The following is a 22,519-nucleotide window of genomic DNA, read 5'->3' on the forward strand; positions in this document are numbered from 1 at the left end:
AAAGTAAAACCGGACTCAACCAAGTGCCTTTTACCCGAGAAGTGTCCAGCGTGTTGAGACCACAGTGTGAGGCCGAGAGAGAACGCTAAGGACCGGGCGAGCGGGACGAGGAATCCCCGGCGCCTTTTTAGTCCTGGGGCTCCCTAGCTTAGCAAAGGACCACTGAGCCCTCTCTCAGGCACTCTTCTTTTCCGACCGCCCCGCCTTGAAAAACCACGCCTCTTGCGCAGGCGCCAGGGGCTTCGGAATGCGCATGAGCAATTCAAAGCAGCGCGGGAAGAATCGCGCATGCGCGCCTGGCGGCCCGGCTCAGTGGGACGCTCCTGAGGGAAGCGACCGCGGATGTCCTAACTTCTGTGAACCGTGAGTTTCTGACAGTTTTTCCCCCTGCCGTGGACGGCGAGGGACTGGGGACGAGTTCTTGATCGTGACTTAGGTCGTGTCGCCCTGCGAGCATCCCGCGGCGGGAAGAGGTGCGCCTGCGCACTGAGCTTCTCGTTGGCGCTGGCGGACAGTCCGCCCTACGCGCTCGCCCAGGGCGGCCCATTAGTTCATCCTTCCGTTGGCACCCTGCTGCCCTCGGTCGGCTCCAGTCGAGTGGAGTGTCACGCGAGCGACTTCCTCCCGGGCAAACCGCAGTCCTTCCCCCGCAGCCTCCCGGGGATCCCTAGCCGGCTGCAGCCCGCTCCACCTGTCCCCCGCGGGAGTGCTCGCCGCAGGCCAGTGGCAGCGACGCCGCCCCGGCTGGGATTTGGACATATGGTGCGCGTTTTAGTGCTACCTCCTGAAGGGCAGGTGGTTTGGTGCGTGCCTGCTTGGGTGAGCTACTTCGCCCTTCTCACCGTGTTGTGATTTTCACAGCTGCTGCTCTCGCTTGTGCACATGACCCCGTAGCCCGCTCTTTGCGTCCCAGTCGTGCGCAGTGGAAACCTCTTTGGGGATTCAGATGGAGGAGCCAATGGCGATTTCTTCCCTTCGTGGCAATGACAGGTGTCCGGCTGATGACTCTTTAAAAAAATATGAGCAGAGTGTTAAACTTTCAGGTATGTGCTCAATGCCACGGTTGCACGGTTCTGAAGCCGCACGGGCAGCCAGTCTGCATCTTCTAATTCGAGGAAAGGGGAAAGAAGAAATGTAATTAAATTACACTCCCAGAAATAAACAGAAAAACCACACACACCTGACTCGTAAACTGAGTTGTATGTTTAAATTTTACATGTCAACATAATATCATGAAATCTAGATTTAGGATTGGATCGCATTTTAAGAGGATTGGAATCCAGCTTTCGTTTTAGAGGACGTGGGTTAGGTCCAAATATTAGTGGCTTTTTAGGAAAGCATGTTTGTTGACACCTGACTTTTCTTCCAGACCCACTGTAGCCTTACTGTGTAAAGTTTGGTTTTAGGAATTGGTGGGGAAGAGATTAAGGATTCATAAACAAAATTCACAGGCAGAAACAAGTGGAATGTTTGTAACTGATACTTTTTTCTTCGTAAAGTGGAATGTAGCTCTGCCACAGACTCTAGTTTTAGAAGGTGGCTGAAAAGTCCCATATTGTGTACTTTCAGCAGGACATAGTGGTAAACATCTGTAAACCCAAGGGGAGGTGGGGGATCAGGAGTTCAACCCTGCCTCAGCCCCACCCCAAGAAACACTGTGCACAGTGCCCATGTGGTAGTGTTCACTTAACATACATGTTTGTAAACAAAATTCCAGTTGACTGTATTCTTTCCTAAAAGCTAGCCATCATCTTTGTCCTAAGAAAATTTAGGCTTATCCAAAAAGATACTAATTTTGACTTTTAATTTATGATACACAATTTATATACCCCCCAAAGCTTTAGCCCCATTTAAAAAAGCATAACATCACATATTTTTGAATTCTGGCTAAAACCAAACTGTCCGTTGTTGTTAGAACAATGGTCCTCTTCCTGGTGATGAACAACACAGTTACATCAGAACTTAAAAACTCGGGAGTCCCCTTCCCCCTTCCCCGTGCTCCCCCTGGGTGCAGTCCTCCCACTCTCCCGGCTTGCTTGTACTGTGTATGCTGCTGCTGCTTGTCCTGGTTGGTGTCCTCCTATGCCGTTAGATTCATCTCGAAACACTGCTGTTACCTGGTTTTCCTTTTTAATTTTTTTAAAACAATAGCCTGTTTTTCAGTGTGGCTTTTCTTTTTAATTAAGACGTACACATACAGTGCAGGCATTCAGTGTTCCATATTCAGTTTGACTTCTGGTGCACATTGTTCATTAACTAAAGGGGTCACACGTGCATGAATCTGATCTAGTTCTAGAATTATTTTTAGGGGAATTCTCCTTTTTTAATATCTTGAAAATCTGGTGGACTAATAGGGTGAACTTTATTTGAAAAGTTTTGTAACTTTTATGGTATGCAACATAGGACATTGCAAGTGGTTCCCATAATAATTTTTAAAGCATGCTGAACTCTTATCCATGGGATTCTTTAATGTGATTTTTAAAAAATATATCTATTTATTTTATGTATATGAGTACACTGTTGCTGTCTTCAGACATACCAGAAGAGGGCATCATCGATGCCATTACAAGATGTTTGTGAGCCACCATGTGGTTTTGGGAACTGAACTTGGGATCTCTGGAAGAGCAGTCAGTGCTCTTAGCAGCTGAGCCATCTCTCCAGCCCCTAATGTGACTCGCTGTGTTAGAAACATAACTTCAGTAAAGACTAACACTGATGAGGCCTGGACGTATTGTACATCAGATTGTGAAACCATTGTGTCCTTAGGCTTTATCTAACTCCTTATTGAAGTTTTGCTGCTGTTGTTAGTTTGGGGGGGGGGGTGTGTGGAACATTTTGTCTATCTTTGCATACGTAGAACCAAAGAGGACTCAGCACACAATAGGGGCTTGATATAAATAAATAATATAAAATAAATACTTGGTGTAGCAGATGAATAGCAAAGCCCTTTGTTTAGTAGTATTGTTGATTCATGTTTATTGAAGAAAATTTGGGAAATTTTGAAAGCCAAAGTATTTTTCACTGTTTAGAGTCACAGGATTTTCCCTGTCCAATTACATGTAAAATAGTATTGTGTATGTATATGTCTGTATGTCTCTGTGTGTGTGTGTTTGTGTTTATGTTTGTGTATTTGTCTGTGGTGTGTGTGTGTGTGACTCTGTGTCTATGTAAATAGAACACTCACACACATAGACATTCGTGTAGAGGCCAGAGGACAATCTTGTGTATCATTCCTCAGGTACTCCTCACCTTTCTGACTTTTTGGCCTAGAGCTCACCCGTTTAGCTAAGCTGGCTGGCAAGTGTGTCCCAGAGATCTGCCTGTCCGCTGCTGGGGCACTGGGATCACAGTGTGTACCATCATGCCTGGCTTTTTAAAATGGGTTTTGGGATCAGACTCAGATCCTTGTGCTTTCAGGGCAAGCATTTAACAACAGAGCCATCTTCCCAGCCTTAGGATACATATTTTAAAAACTAACTTGGGATCATAATCAACTTACTTCTAATGTTTCCCATCAGCAGTAGGAATTAGATTCAGAGTTTTGTATTGTTAGGCAAGTACCCCACCACTAAGCAATACCCCCAGCTTCTTTGATCTGTGTTTTGCTTGGTATACTGTCTTGAAAATTTCTTGTGTACTTAACTACTCTACAGCTCAATTTGAATTCCATTGCTTAATAGCTGAAGATTCTTCTGTGGTTCTTTTCTTGAATCAGTAGTTTATTAGATTTTATGTTACTGCCTCTACTTATTCTAGCTATGCATACTTTTATATTTATTTAGAATTAGTGGTTTTTCTGGGGTTTGAGATAGAGTATGCTGTTAACTTTGGGAATATATTAAATGACTTTTCCCCTCAATTTAGAGAACCTTAGAAGACTTGTTCTGAGGATAGACTGACCATTCTGTGTGTAAAAATTTCCTAGCCTGTGGGATTTCTGTCTCTGCTGAAGGGAGTTGATTTCAGGATTATCGCACGGTGCCCTGAGTATGCCATCTAGTGATCACAAGCACCACCTGTCTCGCCCAGCTTTAGTCCTTTTTGCTTTAAACTTAGCATTTTCATCTTAAAGGCCAGATATATACTGACTGTATCTTAGTGTGTACCTTTAGCACAGTACAGTTTCCGTGTTTAATTTTTCTGGCTTTTTTTTCCTGCTAGTTAAAATTTTGTGACTAGCAATTTCTTAGCAATTCTTGTCTTTTTTTTGTTTTGTTTTGTTTTTGTTTTTTATTTTTGTTTTTCGAGACAAGGTTTCTCTGTATAGCCCTGGCTGTCCTGGTACTCACTTTATAGACCAGGCTGGCCTTGAACTCAGAAATCCGCCTGCCTCTGCCTCCCAAGTGCTCGGATTAAGGCATGTGCCACCACTGCCTGGCTTTCTTAGCAATTCTTACGGAGTTTTGATGTTTATCATTGTGGTTTTTTAACCTAAGAAATTATAAGCTCGGTATTTGGGAGGCAGAGGTGGGTGATCATAAGCCCTGGCCAGCTTGGGCCGTAAAAAGACCCTGACCCAAGCCAACATGAACAACAAAACCCTGACTGTATCTCATTAGTTCTAACTTCTAACTTCCTCCATAGGTATTAAAAGAGATATTGAGGAGCTTTGTGAAGCTGTACCACAACTAGTCAATGTGTTCAAAATTAAGGACAAAATTGGAGAAGGTAAGTTAAGGGTGTGTTCCACTATTGTTAAACTGTTGAAACCATAATAGTGGTAATAACTGTGGTAACAAGTTTTCTCCTCCTTTCAACAGAATGAAAGTAATAAATATTTAGGATAAAATAGTCACAACTTAGTATATCACAGTTTCTTAACAGAATTGTCTTTATTAGCATTTTTTTAAGCCTAATGTTGGAATATTTACTTGATTGCTTCATAGGCACCTTCAGCTCTGTTTATTTGGCCACAGCACAGTTGCAAGAAGGACATGAAGAGAAAATTGCGCTGAAACACTTAATTCCCACAAGTCATCCTGTGAGAATTGCAGCAGAGCTTCAGTGTCTGACAGTTGCAGGGTAGGCATTTAAAGGAGTTTCAATGGAATGGGCTCTGTGTGGTTTATAGTATTTACAGTAGCTTAACAGGAATGATGGTGAGCTTGTGCCTAAATTACAGTGTTCAGCTAATTGTTGCTCTTGGGTAATGCTTTGCCCTGTACCTCATGATGCTTAAATTGCTATTAATCCTTTCAGAGGAGATTTTTCTTGAGGCCCAGCCTGGCATCCCGTTCTTATTCCATGTATTTACAACCTTCCTTCCTGGTCAGTAGTCAGCCTTGGCTTATGGTCTGGGCTTGCTCTTAATGTGAAGAGCGATTTGATGCCTCAGTTCTGATAGTCTTGTCTCCTGTGTCTTAGAGCAGAGTCAATTTGGCATGTTTCCCCTGAGTTTCTCTCTGCTAGGTTAATCCTGTCGACTGTGAATATGGTGGCCTAGTCCTATGTTGAGTTGTCTCCTCTTCTGGTAGCACTATTGATCCTTTGCTCTCTTTAATGATCAAATTTCTTAAAAGTTACTCAGTGTGCCACTTACAGAGTATGATGGAGTGATTTTATACACACAGATAATGTATAATGATCAAATCAGAGTCACAAATAATTGTATCTCTATAAAGATTTATTTATCTCTTCTGTGTGTTTCAGTCCTTCACATGAAATACATTAATCAGTTGTTCTGAGCTCTAACCACTCTGCTGTGTGGCAGAACACTAGGCCTTGACGCTCTTAACTAGTGCATTTCCATAGCTGCCATCCAACCTCCTGTATCCCCTGCTCACTAGCCTGGCCTCTAGCCATCATATATTACTTTCCACTTCTATAAGGTCAGCTTTATTGGCATCCTCACATGAATAAGATCATGTGATATTTGTCTTTCTGTATATTGCCCCCATACATGGATGTGCACATACGCTACTTAATCTCCTTTCCCTGGCCAGAAAATAACAAATGTTCTCGTCTCCCTGTGTACAGAAGATACCACCATCTATCTCCTCCGTTGCTCAAGCCAGATATATATTATCATATCATTTCATCCAGACACGTATATATCATCCTCCAGACATATATCAATCCTCCTCTGCATCTTCATTCTACTCCTAAACTGTGCCTGTCATGAAGTATGTAAACATTCAAATCTGGCATGCCTCTAATCCCAAAACCTGGAAAGCCAAGGCAGGAGGATTGCCATGGGTTTTTAGACCAGGCTGAGCTATAGTGAGATTCAGAACCAAAAAAAAAACAAAACAACTCCTCACCACCACCACCCACGCCCCTTTTTTCCCTGCAAGTTGGTTTCCCACTTTGAAAGATGTCATTGTTAATGCGTTTTCAACTCGACAGGATCTAAAATCATCTAGAGACAAGGCTCCAGGCACACCTGTGAGGGATCATTTAGATTCTAGAATAAAGATAGTTTCTGAGACTTTGAGGATTATCTTGGTTAGGTTATTTGGTGTGGGAAGACCCATTTTAACTGGGCAGGATCATTCCCTGGAGGGATCCTGGACTGTATAACAGGAGAAAGCTTTCTACTCCCTAGTGTGGATGTGACGTGACCAGCTGCTCCAGAGCTGCAGCCTTGGTGCAACTGTCATAGTCAAGGTTTCTGTTCCTGCACAAACATCATGACCAAGAAGCAGTTGGGGAGGAAAGGGTTTATTCAGCTTACACTTCCATGCTGCTGTTCATCACCAAAGGAAGTCAGGACTGGAACTCAAGCAGGTCAGGGAGCAGGAGCTGATGCAGAGGCCATGGAGGGATGTTATTTACTGACCTGCTTAGCTTGTTTTCTTATAGAACCCAGGCCTACCAGCCACAATTGGCCCTCCCACCATTGATCACTAATTGAGAAAATGCCTTACAGCTGGATCTCATGGAGGCATTTCCTCAGTGGAGGCTCCTTTCTCTGTGATAACTTCAGTTGTGTCAAGTTGACACACAAACCAGCCAGTACAGGAACTGTGCACCAGAATAAATGGTTTCTCCTTAGGTTGCTTTGTTAGGGTTTTGTTTTGTTTTCCATTATGTGAACAGGAAAAGAAAAGGCATGAGGTGGTCGTAGTTTTAGATGCTTCCTTGCCTGGTTTTCCTACTTTCTGGATAACCACATTCCTTCCTTCACCATACATTTGTGATTTAGCAACTTCTGTGACGTTGGAGACATTTTTAGCCCCTTACCTCGTTTTCTTGTAAAAATATTGGAGGGTAACCTTTCCCATGAGGGGGTTGTGAGACTGGGGCTTGTTTGTTTGTTTGAATTGAAAAGTGTTTGCATGGAGTATATTCTGGTCATGGTTTCCTTCTCTCCAGTCCCTTCTAGGACTGTCCCATGCATCCCACTCCACACCCTTTCTCCCATTAGAAAGCAGAGAGGCAACAGAAGACCAGGTATGATGGCACACACCTTTAATCTCAGGAGTTGGGAATCAGAGGCAGGCAGATGTCTTGAGTTCTAGACCAAACTGGTATACAGTGAGTTCCAGAGCAGCCAGGACTACATTGAGAGACCCTGTCTCAAAAAAGAAAGAAAGGAAGGAAGGAAGGAAGGAAGACAGACCACAAGCAAAACACATAAAATACACACATACAGGGTCAGAAACCGTAGCACATAGGACAAAGACTAGTAAGACCAAAAAAGGGACCCCAAACAAAACAGTATGTGTCTACAAAAAATAAGTTGAGTCCTTCTTGTGTGTATGTGTGTGTGTGTGTGTTTTGGCCATCTATTGCTGGACATGGGGTCTACTTTTAAGGGTGGTCAATATACCTGGTGAGACTCCATTGGAAAAAACTAACTTTTCCTTTGCAAGCTAGTGTCAGTTGCAGGATAGTTTCTGTTTTAGAGGTGGGAGCCCATGTTTTACTCCCTTTTATTTCACAGTGCTGGGACCCCATCTGGCTTGAATTTTTTCATGCTGCCCCAGTTTCTGTGAGTTTATGCATGGTTCAGTCCTGTTGTATCTGGAAGACAGTTTCCTTGGAGTTATGTGTCTCCTCTGTCTCTTAAATCTTTGTGTTTTTCTTTGAGTTCTCTGGGCTCTGACAGGAGAGGTTTAGAGATATCCCATTTAGGACTGAGTGAGTCAGAATCTCTCAAGATTGAGTTTATTAATAGGTGTAAAATGCTTACCAAAGCTTGGCTGGTCAGAGATGGTCAATGAGTGTTACTTATTTCAAAATCTATTATTAGTCATATCTTATCTGCTAATAAGTATTGTTATCTGCAGATATCTCATGTTTGTGTTGTTATAGTAACCTTGTAACTGGTGCTATTTTAGTTTGAAAAATGTTATCTTTTACATGTCAGTTAAGTACTTATATTCATGAATGTGATTTTGCATTTTCTAGTAGTAAGTACATATATATTGCTAAAATAATTCTTTTTTTTTTTTTTTTTAAGGCTTTAAGTTACAGTGTGTACAACCTTCCCTCTAAAATTCATTGTGCATTTTCTAATAGGGGGCAAGACAATGTCATGGGACTTAAGTACTGCTTCAGAAAAAATGATCATGTGGTTATTGCAATGCCGTATCTGGAACATGAATCTTTTTTGGTAGGTCTTAATAGTTTTGAACTTTAATCAGCTAAATGTTTAAATTGAAACAATTTTGTGACTTCATTCATAAATTTATTTTAGGACATTTTGAATTCTCTTTCCTTCCAAGAAGTTCGGGAATATATGTATAATCTTTTTGTAGCTTTGAAACGGATTCATCAGTTTGGTATTGTTCACCGTGATGTGAAGCCCAGCAATTTTTTATACAATAGACGTCTGAAAAAGTAAGTACAAAGAATCCCATAAACATTAGCAGTTGAATGCACGCTGTGGAGTCCATCTCTTAGACTGCAATGTTCACATTGTTTCTGTTCACATTTTTATTGTGATTGAGAGGAAATGGAATAGGAAAAAATAAAGTTATATCCGTAGTACGATGGCATCATGAGATGCACACTTAGACAGAAGGAACTTGGAGTGTCCTGTTCTGACTTGCCAGCCTTTGTTTCTGGGCTTTCTATTTTTGTTTTAATGAGAACGTTGGACAACACAACGCATTTTCTGTTTGAAAACCAAAGTTGTTATATGAGTATTTTTGTTGATTATATATGGAAGAGACCTTATAAGCTGAAAATAGTATTTATGTTATATAAGTATATCATACTTAGTGTGGTAAGGAGTTAAAAGTATCCCCTAGCACTTGTTGTTTAGTTAGAAATGTTTTACTGGTCATACCATCTTTCCCACTACTACAGAACAACCCAGGGTTGTGTCTTTTGTCTTTGCTGTGTCCTCTTCTGCCTCATCTCAGTGTAGGCCCAGACAGTGCTCGGCTTGTTGGTCAAGGACAGCCTTAGCTATTAAGTACTTGGGGATTTTTCTTTTATTTTTTTAAAGGAATATTATACATTCTTCAGTGTATAATGAATGAATTACAGTTTCTCAGTGTGATTTGACAGCATTATAATGTTATAAAGATTAAATCTCTCTAGGAGGGTAACATACGTGATTTGTTTCTAAGGTATGCCTTGGTGGACTTCGGTTTGGCCCAGGGAACACGTGACACAAAAATAGAGCTGCTCAAGTTTGTCCAGTCTGAAGCTCAGCAGGAAGATTGTTCACGAAACAAGTATCATGGAGTCATTGGACACAAGGGCCTGCTGAGTCGCCCGGCACCTAAAACTGTGGATCAGCAGTGTACCCCAAAAACTTCTGTCAAAAGATCCTACACACAAGTTCACATTAAGCAAGGAAAAGATGGAAAGGTTCTAGCTTTTACATTTTCAATAAGAATATTAGAACTATTGCCATCAGCCAACAGAGGGAGACCTAGTACTAGGATAGCACTGTGATTAAGACGCTTTTTACAAACCTACCTTACACATCTTACTTGGTTAGTTAATTAGAGTGTTACTGAATCAATTTCACTCGGTTTCAAACTAATTTTTTTACTTTGTCAGCTTATGGTTTGCAGTTATAGATTACACTATATGATAAAACAAACATTCTATGTTACAAAATTTAAGTTAATTGTATCCACTCTCTCTCTTTAAAAAGAGCATTATGATGGGGGAAATTCTAAAGTGTCTGTCTCCATTTTGGCTGCCCAGGAGAATGAAACCCCTGTGCTGTGCGGGTGGCCTTAGGAGTTTTTAGTATTGTGAGTGTGGCCTGTGGTGACGCCGTGTGGGTGCTGAGTTTTGCCGAGACTGTGTCTCCTTTCACAGTGTTTGGTGCCTAAGAATGTCTTGGCTGTCATGTAGTCTTTCAAAACTGTGGCAGAGGACAGCTGGCAGAAAGTGTTACAGATATAACCCTAATTCTCCTTGTTTCTGTTGGTATTGTAGGAGAGATCTGTAGGCCTTTCTGTCCAGCGCTCTGTTTTTGGAGAAAGAAATTTCAATATACACAGCTCCATTTCACATGAGAGCCCTGCAGAGAAAGTAAGTAATGCAGCTTCATAGCTCAGCTGTCAGTCAGCCACACAGACGGGCTCAGGGAACCAATCCACGAGGGGAGCGTGGATTAGTTAGGCTTTGGCAGAAGGTATTGCTGCTTCAAGCATTTACTCAAAAATTCAATCTTTAATCTTTTTCTGAACTCTTTTTGATGGAATTTTTTATTTTGATTCTCTATTGCTGTTTTTTCTCTATAGGAACATTTCAGAACAAGGCTAGACTTCACCATGTGAGCTCTCAGGACCTCACTGTTCCAACACACAGTCAGTAGTGTAAAGATTCCTGTAAAGTGCCTTCAGGCTGGATGGTTTTAAGTTGACTTAGGTACCTTGTGACAGCAGACTGGTGTAGGCAGTGTAAGTGCAGGTTACAATGTGACATGGAATCAGACCTTAGTGATTAGTAACTGTTAGTACTGTTAGAATGTTTCTCTAGTATATCGGGAAATGCTCAATAAACTGTTAAAGGTTTGCCAAGCTAATTAGTAAATTTTAATGTTATTTGACAGAAAACCTCAAAAAAGTCTATAAACTTTTTTTTTTTTTTGAGACACAGGGTTTTTCTACATAGCCTAGACTGTCGTCAAACTTGGAAGCCTCCTGCCTCAGCTTCCCTAGTTGTGCTGTTATTTACATGTACAGCCATGTCCAGAGGCCTTCAAATGTTTCCATAGACTTGCAATCCAGTGGCACTGCCAGCAGCTTTGACTGACACTCATGCTTCTTCTACCATGCTCTTTTGAAGGCATCGTGTTAAATGTCACAATTTCTTTTGTAGCTCATCAAGCAATCAAAGACTGTGGACATAATATCACGAAAGCTAGCAACAAAAAAGACGGCCATTTCTACAAAAGCTATGAACACCGTGATGAGGGAAACTGCCAGGTCCTGCCCGGCTGTCCTCACCTGCGACTGCTATGGATCAGATAGAGTCTGCAGTGTTTGCCTGTCGAGGTAACAAGTTCCTGTGGTGCTGGGGAGTCACAGCATGCAGCCAGACAAGATTAGCAATTGAAATAACTGTGGGATATTTATTGGTTTAGTGAGGGACAGGGAATAATGTGAGCCCTGTCACAGCAGTGCAGTGAGCAGATAGTTTGACCTGCCCTTCTTGGACGACACCACTTTCTCTGGAAATCACATTTGCTGAGTGCTGAGTGCAGCTGGGTGGGCAGACCGTGGAGACCTTTGTTTGCAGATGGCATTGTTTCTGTTGTCTGTAACCAGGACTAGGTGATGCTGCTTCTCTCAGCCTTAAGGTTCTCTTCGGGCTTTGTTTTTATAGATTCTTCCTGATTAATTCAGAGCTACACAGTACATCAGTAACTCAGAACTTCAAACAAAAGAGTTTTTATATGAATTCCCTTTGAGTTATATTTTTCTGTTATGGTTTTTATTATCTACCATCTGTTTTTATACTTGGAAATTGTGTTGAAATCTGTCTGGAACAAGGCCAGGGCATAAGGGTTAGGCCAGGGTGTGGGGGTTGGGGAATAAATGTTTATCGCATTAAGTTTTCATTGTTTATAAGAATTTTATTTATCCTTTAATCCCAGCACTCGGGAGGCAGAGGCAGGCGGATTTCTGAGTTCGAGGCCAGCCTGGTCTACAAAGTGAGTTCCAGGACAGCTGAGACTATACAGAGAAACCCTGTCTCGAAAAAACCAAAAAAAAAAAAAAAAACAAAAACGAAAAACCAAAAAGAAACAAAACAAAACAAAAAAAAAAAGGAATTTTATTTATAATGCTACCAGGACAGAATTTTGTGTGAACTAAATTAATAGCTTACATACTTTTGTTTTGGTTTTTGGTTTTTTTGGCTTTTTGAGACAGGGTCTCCTTACATAGCCCTGGCTGTCCTGGAACTTTCCGTGAGACTAGTTTAGCTTCTGGCTTCCAAGTGCGGGGATCCAGTGTGTGTGCCACTACGCTTTACTAACGGTCCAACTCTAACATAGCTGGGGATCTCATTTCTTCCTCATAGGCGGCAGCAGGTTGCCCCTAGGGCAGGCACACCAGGATTCAGAGCGCCAGAGGTCCTGACAAAGTGTCCTGACCAGACCACAGGTATGGAGCTCAGAAGTGCCCAGCCCCCACCCTGAGGAGCCCTTGTTCTGCGTGTAGTGTTTGTACTCGCCACTGATGCCCAGTGTCCCACTTCTAAGATGATGTGTTTCTTTTTTGTGTGTTTTGTTGGTTTGTTTTTTGAGACAGGGTTTCTCTGTGTAGCCCTAGCTGTCCTGGAACTCACTCTGTAGACCAGGCATGGCCTCAAACTTAGAAATTGACCTGCTTCTGCCTCCCAAGTGCTGGGATTAAAGGCGTGCACCACCACTGCCTGGTTAGACGATGTGTTTCTTTATGGAACTTCAAATCTTTTTTTTTTTTTAAGATTTATTTATTTATTTTTATGTATATGGGTACACTGTGGCTATACTGATGGTTATGAGCCACCATGTGGTTGTTGGGAATGAAGGTTGCTCACTCTTGTTTACCCCACTCGCTCTGGCCTTGCTTGCTCCGGCCTAACCTAAAGATTTATCTATTATGATATCTATGTACACTGTGGCTATCTTCAGACACAGCAGCAGAGGGCATCAGATCCCATTACAGATGGTTGTGAGCCACCATGTGGTTGCTGGGATTTGAACTCAGGACTTCTGGGAGAGCAGTCAGTGCTCTTAACCTCTGAGCCATCTCTCCAGCTCAGAACTTCTGATCCTAATGCTGGTTTGTTTTTTTTTTTTTTTTTTTAAATGACCCCCCTCCAGCTTGCCCCATAGATTGTATTTGCTCAGCCTATCTGAAAGATGATCTCATCACAGAGAATTCTTGCCATCAGCTTTCAGGGACATTGTATTTCTGTCAGGGTGAGAATTACAGTGCTCACCTGTTTACTTCAGACTTCAGAAATTCTCTATGGTATAGGTGAAGTTTTTCTTTTTCTCTCTTTTTTTTTTCTTTTTTCTTTTCTTTTCTTTTTTTGCTACCATGAAAATAATACAGTAGCAGTTAACAGAGTTTAAAAAAGAGGAAAGGTTTCTAGAATACAAAAAGTTGTAGAACCTAGAAGACGCCGAGTTAAATGTATAGGTGGCTCTTGCTGTCGTGGAGTAGGACTTGGAGACCCTGAGTTAAATGTACAGGTGGCTCATGTGGGTCACTTGGATTCACTGTGCACGTGTCTGTGCTGCTAGTGATGTAAAATGAGTGTGACTGTTTGCATTTTTGTTAGGACACGCATGCTCATAAGTATAAAATGACTTGTTAAACATGCTGATGACACTTAGGGTATTGATGGGCATCTATTATTCAAAGGGTTATGAAAGGAAGCTCATGTGATAGAAAAGACCACCTCTGAGGAAGTGCTATAGAGTTGGAGATTAGCATTGAGCAGGACCCAAGAAACTCAGGAAACAGCATAGTCCCGGGCTGTGGAGGAAGCTCTGAGGGTGGTGTTGCTTAGTACAGAGTGGGAGTCAGAGAAAGACTCCGTGTATCACCGTGACCGCTTGGACTGTGTGTCATAGATGCCGTTCAAGGAAAGAGAATGGCTATGTTCTAGAAGGCCAGTGCACACGTGCAGGGAGAATAGATTCTGTAGGCTAGTGTCCTGCAGTGGTCCAGCTGAAGGGTGAGGAGTGCCTGAGTGTCGGCACTTGTGACAGTGAAAATGAGGGTAAGCAAGTGACAAGCATGCCTAGAAGGTGCTGCATGTCAGCACTCACATGGCATGCTGAAGAAAAAGGATCTCAGAGTGTTTACACAACTAGCTTGAGGGTCAAGGACCTGTGCCCAGAAACAAGGTGGAGAGTGAATGAGACCTGGTGTATAGGGAAAGGTAGAATTGCACTGAGCCATAGTGGGTTTGAGATTTGTGGCACATCCATATGGAATGTCCTACAGAGCCAAAGGTCAGTCTGAAGCTCAGGGAATGAGCCAGTGTGGAAACACAGGTGAGCATCGGTAAAAGATGAAACTCCAGGGAGAACATGCAGCAAAGAGTAAACTTGCAGGCGCTGAGGAGCCTCAGCACTGACGGCAGAGGAGCAGACAGTGATTCAGATGAATCTGACAGGATGGTGCTGAGTGGCCAGGGGAACCCCAATAACTTAACACTAGGACGTTAGGAGGTAGGAGGGAGAAGTCTTGTCAGCCTGGTTTTGTTTCTGTTCTGGTGCTGGTCTCAAACCTAGGGTTGTAGCTGCACTGGTGTTAATGCTCAGTGTGTCTCACTAAAAGGAAAATACTTGTACTACCAAGTCGCCATCTTGAAAAGCTTGAAAAGATTTCTTCCCAAACACTATTGTTGAATTTCCTTTGATCTTATAGGATCAAATGTAAATGTACATTTATTTACAATTTTCTAATGATGAAATATTTCTAATTCATCAGCGTGTTCAAGAGAAACCGTCTTGCAGAAGGAATGTTGAGTTAGAGTTGTGGTTATACTTCAGAATCTCCCAAGAAACTTGAATGTCTGTCCCAGAACGATTTGAAGAGAATCCTGTTGAACTGAGCCTGTGTGTCATACATAACTTAAGGTTTCTAAGATGATGTTTGTTCTCAGTAAAGTTGTGCAGCTACTGGTTTAGGTGATCGTACGTTGAGAATTTCAGGCTGGTTTTTAAAGTCTGTTTTCTGTCACAGCGATTGACATGTGGTCTGCAGGTGTCATATTCCTGTCCTTGCTCAGTGGGCGGTACCCATTTTACAAGGCCAGTGATGACTTAACTGCTTTGGCTCAGATCATGACAATTCGAGGATCCAGGGAAACTATCCAGGCTGCTAAAGCTTTTGGTAAGTTTTAAATTCTAAAACAAGGCAGATGCTTTTGATTGTCGCCTATAAATTGCTAAATAAATGTTGCAAAATTCCCCTCGCAAGTAAACTTACTCCGTGTTCATAAGTCATGTACCCTTAGGAATTTATTCACTTGCTTGAAAACAGTAACTTTGTTTAAAAAGAGTGGACAGTTGTTTACAATAGAGTGCCATGTGCCCAGCACACATAGTGCAGTAGTGACTGGTATGTAAAGAGTGGACAGTTGTGTATACTACAGTGCTGTGTGCCCACACTAGTGTTTACTGCTGGACTTTACACTCCTTCCTTTGTCAGCTAACTAGAAGTCAGCATTGTAGTCTATGTCTTCCATTCTATACATTTTCAATAGGAAGTTTAAATCTGTTGTATATTAAACATTGTACTGGGCACTAAAGTAAGGATTACTACGAAGGAAGATAACAGAAATGTATATTACTAGTATTTGGTATCTGTGTGGTTAGGGTAGCAAAGAAGAAATACGTCTTTTATGGCATATTCTCATGTATGCAAACATATATGGAATTTCTTTAGTTTTTTTGAGACAGGTTTTCACTGTGTACCTCTGGCCCACCTGGAATTCACAGGGATCCTCCTGCCTTTGTGTCTGGAGTGCTTGTATTACAGATATGTGATACCATACTCATCTTGTGAGCATAAATATTAGCAACACAGGTTAAGACTGCAGTAACACATTCTATGGGTGCCTAAGAATCACTTCAGCCTTGCTCTGGTAGCCAAACTCAAATGGCCATGATGTGTGTGTTTATTCTCCAGGTAGTATTATAGTTGCTGCTTCCCAGAGGTCGGTGAGTAATATGGACAGACTCTCAGCTGGCCTACCTCAAAAATAACTAAGCTGCTATGTGCCCAGCCCCAGGGCCAGTGGTTCTTAAGCAGGAATACATATCAGAATTAACTAACCAATTTTAAGAACTGCATTATCTGCCCCTACCCTACCCACTCACGGACAATACAATTTAGAAAATGCAAACACTTGTTAGGATGCCTTCTGCTTAGAATGACTGTGAAAGGCCTTTGCTGTTGAACACCAGCTGCCCAGGTCTGATGTGCCAGAGCACTGTATGGAGGGCTTCAGGAGAGTCTCAAAACAGGCTTGCCAAAAAGTGTGTCAGCAGCAGCACTGACTCTGCAGTGTGTGCCTCTTACCTAGCATAAGAATACTTTGTTTGAGATTAATAGGCTGAAATGATGCACACAAGGGAGAGGTGACATTGTTGTCTTGAAATTAGTATTGCATTACAAAGAATAGAACATGCTTACATATGTTCTCAACCACTTAAAACTTTCTACCTCCCAGTAAATAGCTTTAAGAGAAGGTCAGGGGATTTGGAGTTTGTCAGCCAGTAATGAAACGTTAAAGAATTTGAATTTCTATCATTGATAATCAAAGGTATAATGAAGTAACATCTGATGAGAAATACTCTGGGGCAAGTCTGTTGATAGCATGCAAAGCCTTCTGAAAATTTGCTGTTACAGTGCTTTTATCTTGTTTGTAGTGTGACAGTTTAGTGGTTTTTCTAGCATAGCATCTGTAGTAAGTTCAGCCAGATCTGACAACCTTGAGCTACTGTAGGAGAAGACTCAATGCCCACAGACCCGCTCTGTCATGAGTGCTGCCTCACCTGTTGTGCAGAGCCTGCCCCGTCGCAGTGGGCCTTAAGTACTCATTGAATCATACTAAGTAAATTCAAAGACAACTTGGAGCTGAAATCAATGCCTGACACAACATATCCTCACTGAATGTGTTCATTAGGTTGTTCCTTCAATACTTTAATGTATTCTTGGTCAAGTGCTAAAATTTATGTGTATTTATGGCCTGGGACTTGCTGAACTTCGTCTCTTGATGTCAGCACAAACTAATAAATTAAGGGATAAACTGTACTGCTGTCCTCCTCTGGCTAGAGTTTCCTAGCCAAGAAGAAGAGAGAGCTCCAAAAGTAAAACTGGATTGATGCGCACCCTCATGACTTAATTTGTGTTCATTTGTCTCTGTTGCTTTCTCTGGTCCTGCCCACCTCTTTTTCCTGTCTGGTAATTAATTGTATTAGAAAATGTGAAGGTGGCTTTTTATTACCAAGATTGCTTTATTGGCAAGCTGCATATTCCTTCAAGGAATCTATGTGTGCAGCTCAGTGTTTAAGCCCCATGCCTGTATAACAGGGAAGTGTACAGTATATGACTACTGTATAACAGGGAAGTGTACAGTATATGACTGCTGTATCACAGGGAAGTGTACAGTATATGACTGCTGTATAACAGAGAAGTGTACAGTATATGACTGCTGTTTCACAGGGAAGTGTACAGTATATGACTGCTGTATCATAGGGAAGTGTACAGTGTATGATTGCCTTTTCTGTCCTTATTTTGCTCACTTTAATAGTATGTTGATGCTAAGTTAAATTTAAAATATTTGTTTTTTTAAAAATGTGTGTATAGTGTGCACGTGTGTATGCGCTTGTGGAGGCCTGAAGTTGACATCAGGAGCCTTCCTCATTTGCTGTTCGTAGTCAGTGAGGCATAGCTTGCTGATTTGACTAGTCTTACAAGCTAGCTTTCTCTGAGGGCCTCCTGTCTCCTGAGCACCATTTTATAGGTGTGCCTCCACACTCAGCAGGCATTTGTGATAGGCTGTGGAGACCAGAACTCTAGTCCTCACACTTAATGTAATGCATGCTTTATCCACCAAGTTACCCCCAGTCCGACATTTTAATTGAAAAAACCTGAGGTCTGCTTTGTCAGTTGATTCACTCATGACCATGTTTGGGGTGGGGAACCAGGTACTGTTTATTGTCATAGAGCTAAAATCCCAGTGGAGGAAAGTGTTAGAGGTGAGAAGTGTTGAGAAAGGCAGGAAGGCTATGAAGAGGGTTTAGCACTTATGCATTGTTCTAGAACAGTTTCTAGACTATGCAAGTAAATAGGGGACTTGGGAGGTCAAGTACAACAGGCATTAACTACTTCTGGTGTGTATACCAGGAAATGTATAGGTTTGAGGAGTTCAAAGTATCATAATCTTCAAAGAGCCCACAGACTTATAGGTGAAACAGACATGTTTCATTAGTTATGACAGTAAAAGTAATGTTTCAGTTTTGCTGATTATAACAGAAACTTAACAAGGACTCTCAGAATCCAGCCCTTACAACTACGATTCTTGAGCTAGACAGGTGCATCTTAACACACTGGGGCATCCTAGGAAAGGCGTGAGCCCAGAGGCAGCAGGGTGAGGAGGGCAAGGGAGGAACTGCAGCTTGTAAGTTACAGAGCTGCCGACAGGTAAAGCCTGGCCTAGCCCAGCAGGCCCCATTTCCTCTCCTCTCCCTGCTTTGTAGTCTGGCTTTCTGCTGTGAAGGTTGAATACGACTGAGACGTGGCACACAGCCCTCTGTCTCATCTCAGATACAGAAGAACAGTCATAAAGCTCATGACTGCACTTAATTGGTTTTCATGAATTGCTTCTGATATGTTGAATTCTTTTTTTTTCCTTTAAGGCAAATCAATTCTGTGTAGCAAAGAAGTCCCAGCACAAGACTTGAGAGCACTCTGTGAGAGACTACGGGGTCTAGACTCTACCACTCCCAGGTCAGCCAGTGGTCCTCCAGGGAATACTTCCTATGACCCTGCTGCTTCCAAGAACACTGACCACAAAGCATCCCGTGTACAGGCTGCTCAGGCACAGTACTCAGAGGATTCCTTGTATAAAAGGGACAGCGATGGCTATTGGAGTCATCCCAGAGACTGTGCTTCCAACTCAGAAGGCTGGGACTCGGTACCTGATGAAGCCTATGACCTGCTCGATAAACTTCTGGACCTAAACCCAGCCTCAAGGATAACAGCAGAAGCAGCCTTAGTACATTCGTTCTTTAAAGATATGTGCTCCTGATACGGCTCTCCACTTACCGTTGCTGCTGTGTGTTGTAAGGTGGTGTGGATAATCACAGGTTGTTTGTGTCTGAGTCTAGGGGGAGAATGAATAACTTGTTTTAAAATGATAATATTTGTTCTGGTGTCAGATTATAAAGAGATTAAGAATTCTTAAAGAACTGGGGGAACCCTTGGCAAGGTCTTTGAGGTAAACCATCAAGTAGACTCAGATGCTTAGTGCCCTGGGTTTCTCTGCCTCAGGAGCGACCTACTGAGCCTGATGCATGGGTTTGAGGTACAGGTATGACAGGGAGAAACTGAGAGAAACACTGTTTCTAAGCAGTGTGTGCTCTGCACTGTGTGCATGGGGGAACTGGCTGTTGGTGGTGTGTGTGGAAGGTGTGCAAATGAACAAATAGTTACTGCAGAGCTGTTTGTCACCTCCTAACACAGTCATTGTAAATTACAGGGTGCTTACTGCAGTTTCTGGTGCTTCACTAGTGTTACATGCATTTATATTTGGAGCCAAATAATGTGTGTATTATTGATACGACAGAGATGCTTCTTTTTCTCGGTATTTTTTTCTCACACACCTTTGTTTAATTAGGTAATGGCCACAAGGAAAAGCGAGCATAAACTGGACATTACTGGCGATGTTTTCTGGCTTGCCAGGAGCATCCACATTTCTGCATTTCTGTTCTGAATTAATCTTGGTCAGAAGGAATGGGTCTTAGGTAATTGAGAAAAAGATAAGGGGACAAAGTAGCAGAGGGCTTGATATGGAGATTTGTGCATTATTTTGTTCTAAACTTCTCTCTGTCCGCGATAGCATCCCAGGCTTCCAGGAGTCAGGATAGACTTGCTGAGGAGTTCCTGCTTGTATCATCACAGACTAGGGAGCTGTCGCTCAGTGTTTACTGTTGTGAACATGGATAGATCAGTGTGTCTCATTGATCAATTTGCCATGTGTATATAATGCATATTTGTGTGTATACACACTTTGTCTTATGCTGTAATTTTTTAAAACTTGAATGTTTTGGGATATGTATTTAATAATAAACTTTTAGATGCTTATGTCAGGATACTTATTTAAAGAGTAATAAGTTGAGCCAGGCGCATGTGGTATGTGCCGATAGTCTGCCCAGGTCACTTGAGCATGGGGAGCCAAAGAAGAGCAGGGAAGAGAGTACAAAACTTTTATTTCTTTTTTCCATCCTGATGTGGTGGTTGCACACCTTTAATCACAAGAACTCAGAACAGATTTCTGGAGTTCAAAGCCAGCTTGGTCTGGATGATGAATTCCAGACCATCGAGGGCATGTAGTGGATCTTGTTTATATGTAAATTAAAATAAAGTTAGTTCTACTCCCTCTCAGACTAATGAGCAACTGTCCTCCACTTAGAGTATAGTAGCTGTCCCAGCAGACCTGGCTGAGTTAAGCTGGAGAGGATAGAATACCCGCGCAGATGTGCTCATTGGCCCAGGCGCCAGACTTTTCAATGTAAAGCACTGTCTCAGTAATTAAAATAGAATCTCAATGCAGCTACAAGTTTTGACTCAGAAGTTGACTCTCGGGAGCATAAGAGGGTAAAAGAATTGATCAAAACAGAGAGACAGCAGCCTCAGGAAATTGAGAATTCAGACTTGCTTTAAAAAGTTCCTACAGAGTGAGTTCCAGGACAGCCAAGGCTACACAGAGAAACCCTGTCTCGAAAAAACGAAAAAAAAAAAAAGTTCCTTTAGGTCAGGACTTGATTGACATAATGTTAACAAAGTTAGCCAGTATTATAAGTTGGTTTTCAGGAAATTTTAGTCCTTTTGGAGAGTGTTGCATCAATTTTGGGGAAACGTACTAGTCAAAATTAATAAGGAATCTGTATGGCATTCTCTCTCTCTCATACACACATACACACACACACACACACACACACACACACACACACACACACACACACACACAGAGGAGCCATCAGATGTCTTCCTCAGTAGCTTTAAGTGTTTTGAGACAGGTGAGCTCACCAACCCAGCTAGGCTACTGGCTGCCCAGCAAGCCCCAGGGATCTGCTTGCCTCTACCTTTCTAGTGCTGGCATTATAGATCCTAGTTTTGTTTGTGGTCCTTGAGATCAGAAATCATCTCTTCAGCTCCTTTGTGGTTAACACCATTTTAGAATGGTGAATACTTCCCTGTAATAACTAGGCAAAAATAGGCATTTCTACAAAAAGATTAAGAAGGTTATGCTGGGCATAGTAGCACAGGATTTAGGAGCTCAAGGGTAGCCTGGGCTTCATAAGACTGTCTCCAAGTAACACGCTGCTTTCCAATTATAAAAGTTTCTGAAATGTGTGACGATTCTTCCTGGTTAGCTTTTTAAAAAATTCTTTCTGCTTAAACTAGAGATTGTTAAGGTTTCCACTTAATAGTCCTTTAGACATCTAGAACTATTAATGTTAAGCTACAAGTACTGGTTTTGAAACAGGCTGTACCTCAGCCTTTTTAATGAGACTTTCCCTAATAAGGTGATGAATATGCTTTTCTCAAAAGACCCAAATAGAAAACAGTGGCTCAAGTATTGTTATTCTAAAGAATCCAACTGAGTTTGTTTCAAAATCTTAACAAAACTCATCAAGTGATGCTAATCCCCTAGTTACTGGCGTCAGCATTGTAGGAACAAATTTGTGTTACAGATGTCAGAATATTGATTGCATAAGGTCTTGAAACCCACAAAACTTGTAGGCTTAGGTCTTAGTATTTTCTGTTGTTTATGTAATTGCAACCCAACATGTCACTGTAAAGTTATTTATCTTAAAAAATTTATCCAAATTTGGCAGGACTAACTGTCTGCCAGTGTCTGCAGATGTGTTGTTTCCACCCACAATGGTGCTTGTCATCTGTGGTCGTTAAAGAGCACGCTCTCCAGACAGTTGTCAAGTCTCGTTTCAAGAATTTCCCCATCTTCTTAAGGTTGATATGGCTGTTTCCTGATTTTGTCAGTGTGTGTGTGTGTGTGTGTGTGTGTGTGTGTGAACTGCCACCTCTCCTTGAAGTTCCAGACAAGCAGTGAGAAGTAGCTGAAGTGCCACATTACACAGAGAGGTCGTCATCAGAATGACCCTAGTTTCCGACAAGGTGAGGCTTCCACAACCAGCACTGTTCTGGATGCCTCAAGTGAAAAATTTGGTCTTAGCAACTGCAGACCTGGTGAGAATCTGTAGGGAAGGCCAGGGAAACTGCAAACCCCGAGCATGAGAACATTGGCTTGATATCTCAAGCGGAAGAAAAATTAGTTAAAAAGATGAAATTGACCTTGAACTTTTAGTGTTTTAGACATTAACTGGAAAGAGTTTAAAAGGATG

At 42.0% G+C, this 22,519-nt stretch overlaps 1 protein-coding gene across 2 annotated transcripts; it reads left to right on the top strand.

The window, feature by feature from the left end:
* Positions 1 to 275: 275 nt before the first annotated feature.
* Cdc7 (cell division cycle 7) lies at positions 276 to 20,779 on the top strand. Of its 2 annotated transcripts, XM_021162440.3 has the most exons (12): positions 276 to 363; positions 862 to 1,043; positions 4,585 to 4,668; positions 4,887 to 5,022; positions 8,464 to 8,557; positions 8,642 to 8,784; positions 9,522 to 9,765; positions 10,348 to 10,443; positions 11,236 to 11,411; positions 12,442 to 12,524; positions 15,108 to 15,257; positions 18,791 to 20,779. In XM_021162440.3, the coding sequence occupies exons 2-12, from the start codon at positions 947 to 949 to the stop codon at positions 19,180 to 19,182; spliced, it is 1,695 nt and encodes a 564-aa protein (XP_021018099.1). In that variant the 5' UTR covers positions 276 to 363; positions 862 to 946; the 3' UTR covers positions 19,183 to 20,779. The 2 variants fall into 2 exon arrangements, with proteins under 2 accessions (XP_021018099.1, XP_029332759.1); XM_029476899.2 differs by lacking the exon at positions 10,348 to 10,443.
* Positions 20,780 to 22,519: the final 1,740 nt, after the last annotated feature.

The sequence above is a fragment of the Mus caroli genome, unplaced genomic scaffold, assembly GCF_978045245.1.
Source record: "Mus caroli unplaced genomic scaffold, Mus_caroli_1 scaffold_4, whole genome shotgun sequence".
NCBI lineage: Eukaryota > Metazoa > Chordata > Mammalia > Rodentia > Muridae > Mus > Mus caroli.

Bases quoted from the DNA above. Each gene is read 5' to 3' on its own strand.
- Cdc7 (XM_021162440.3), top strand. From the start codon at position 947: ATGGAGGAGCCAATGGCGATTTCTTCCCTTCGTGGCAATGACAGGTGT. The intron at 8,785-9,521 runs GTAAGTACAAAG...TTTGTTTCTAAG, and splicing joins TACAATAGACGTCTGAAAAA to GTATGCCTTGGTGGACTTCG. The intron at 12,525-15,107 runs GTATGGAGCTCA...TTTCTGTCACAG, and splicing joins GTGTCCTGACCAGACCACAG to CGATTGACATGTGGTCTGCA.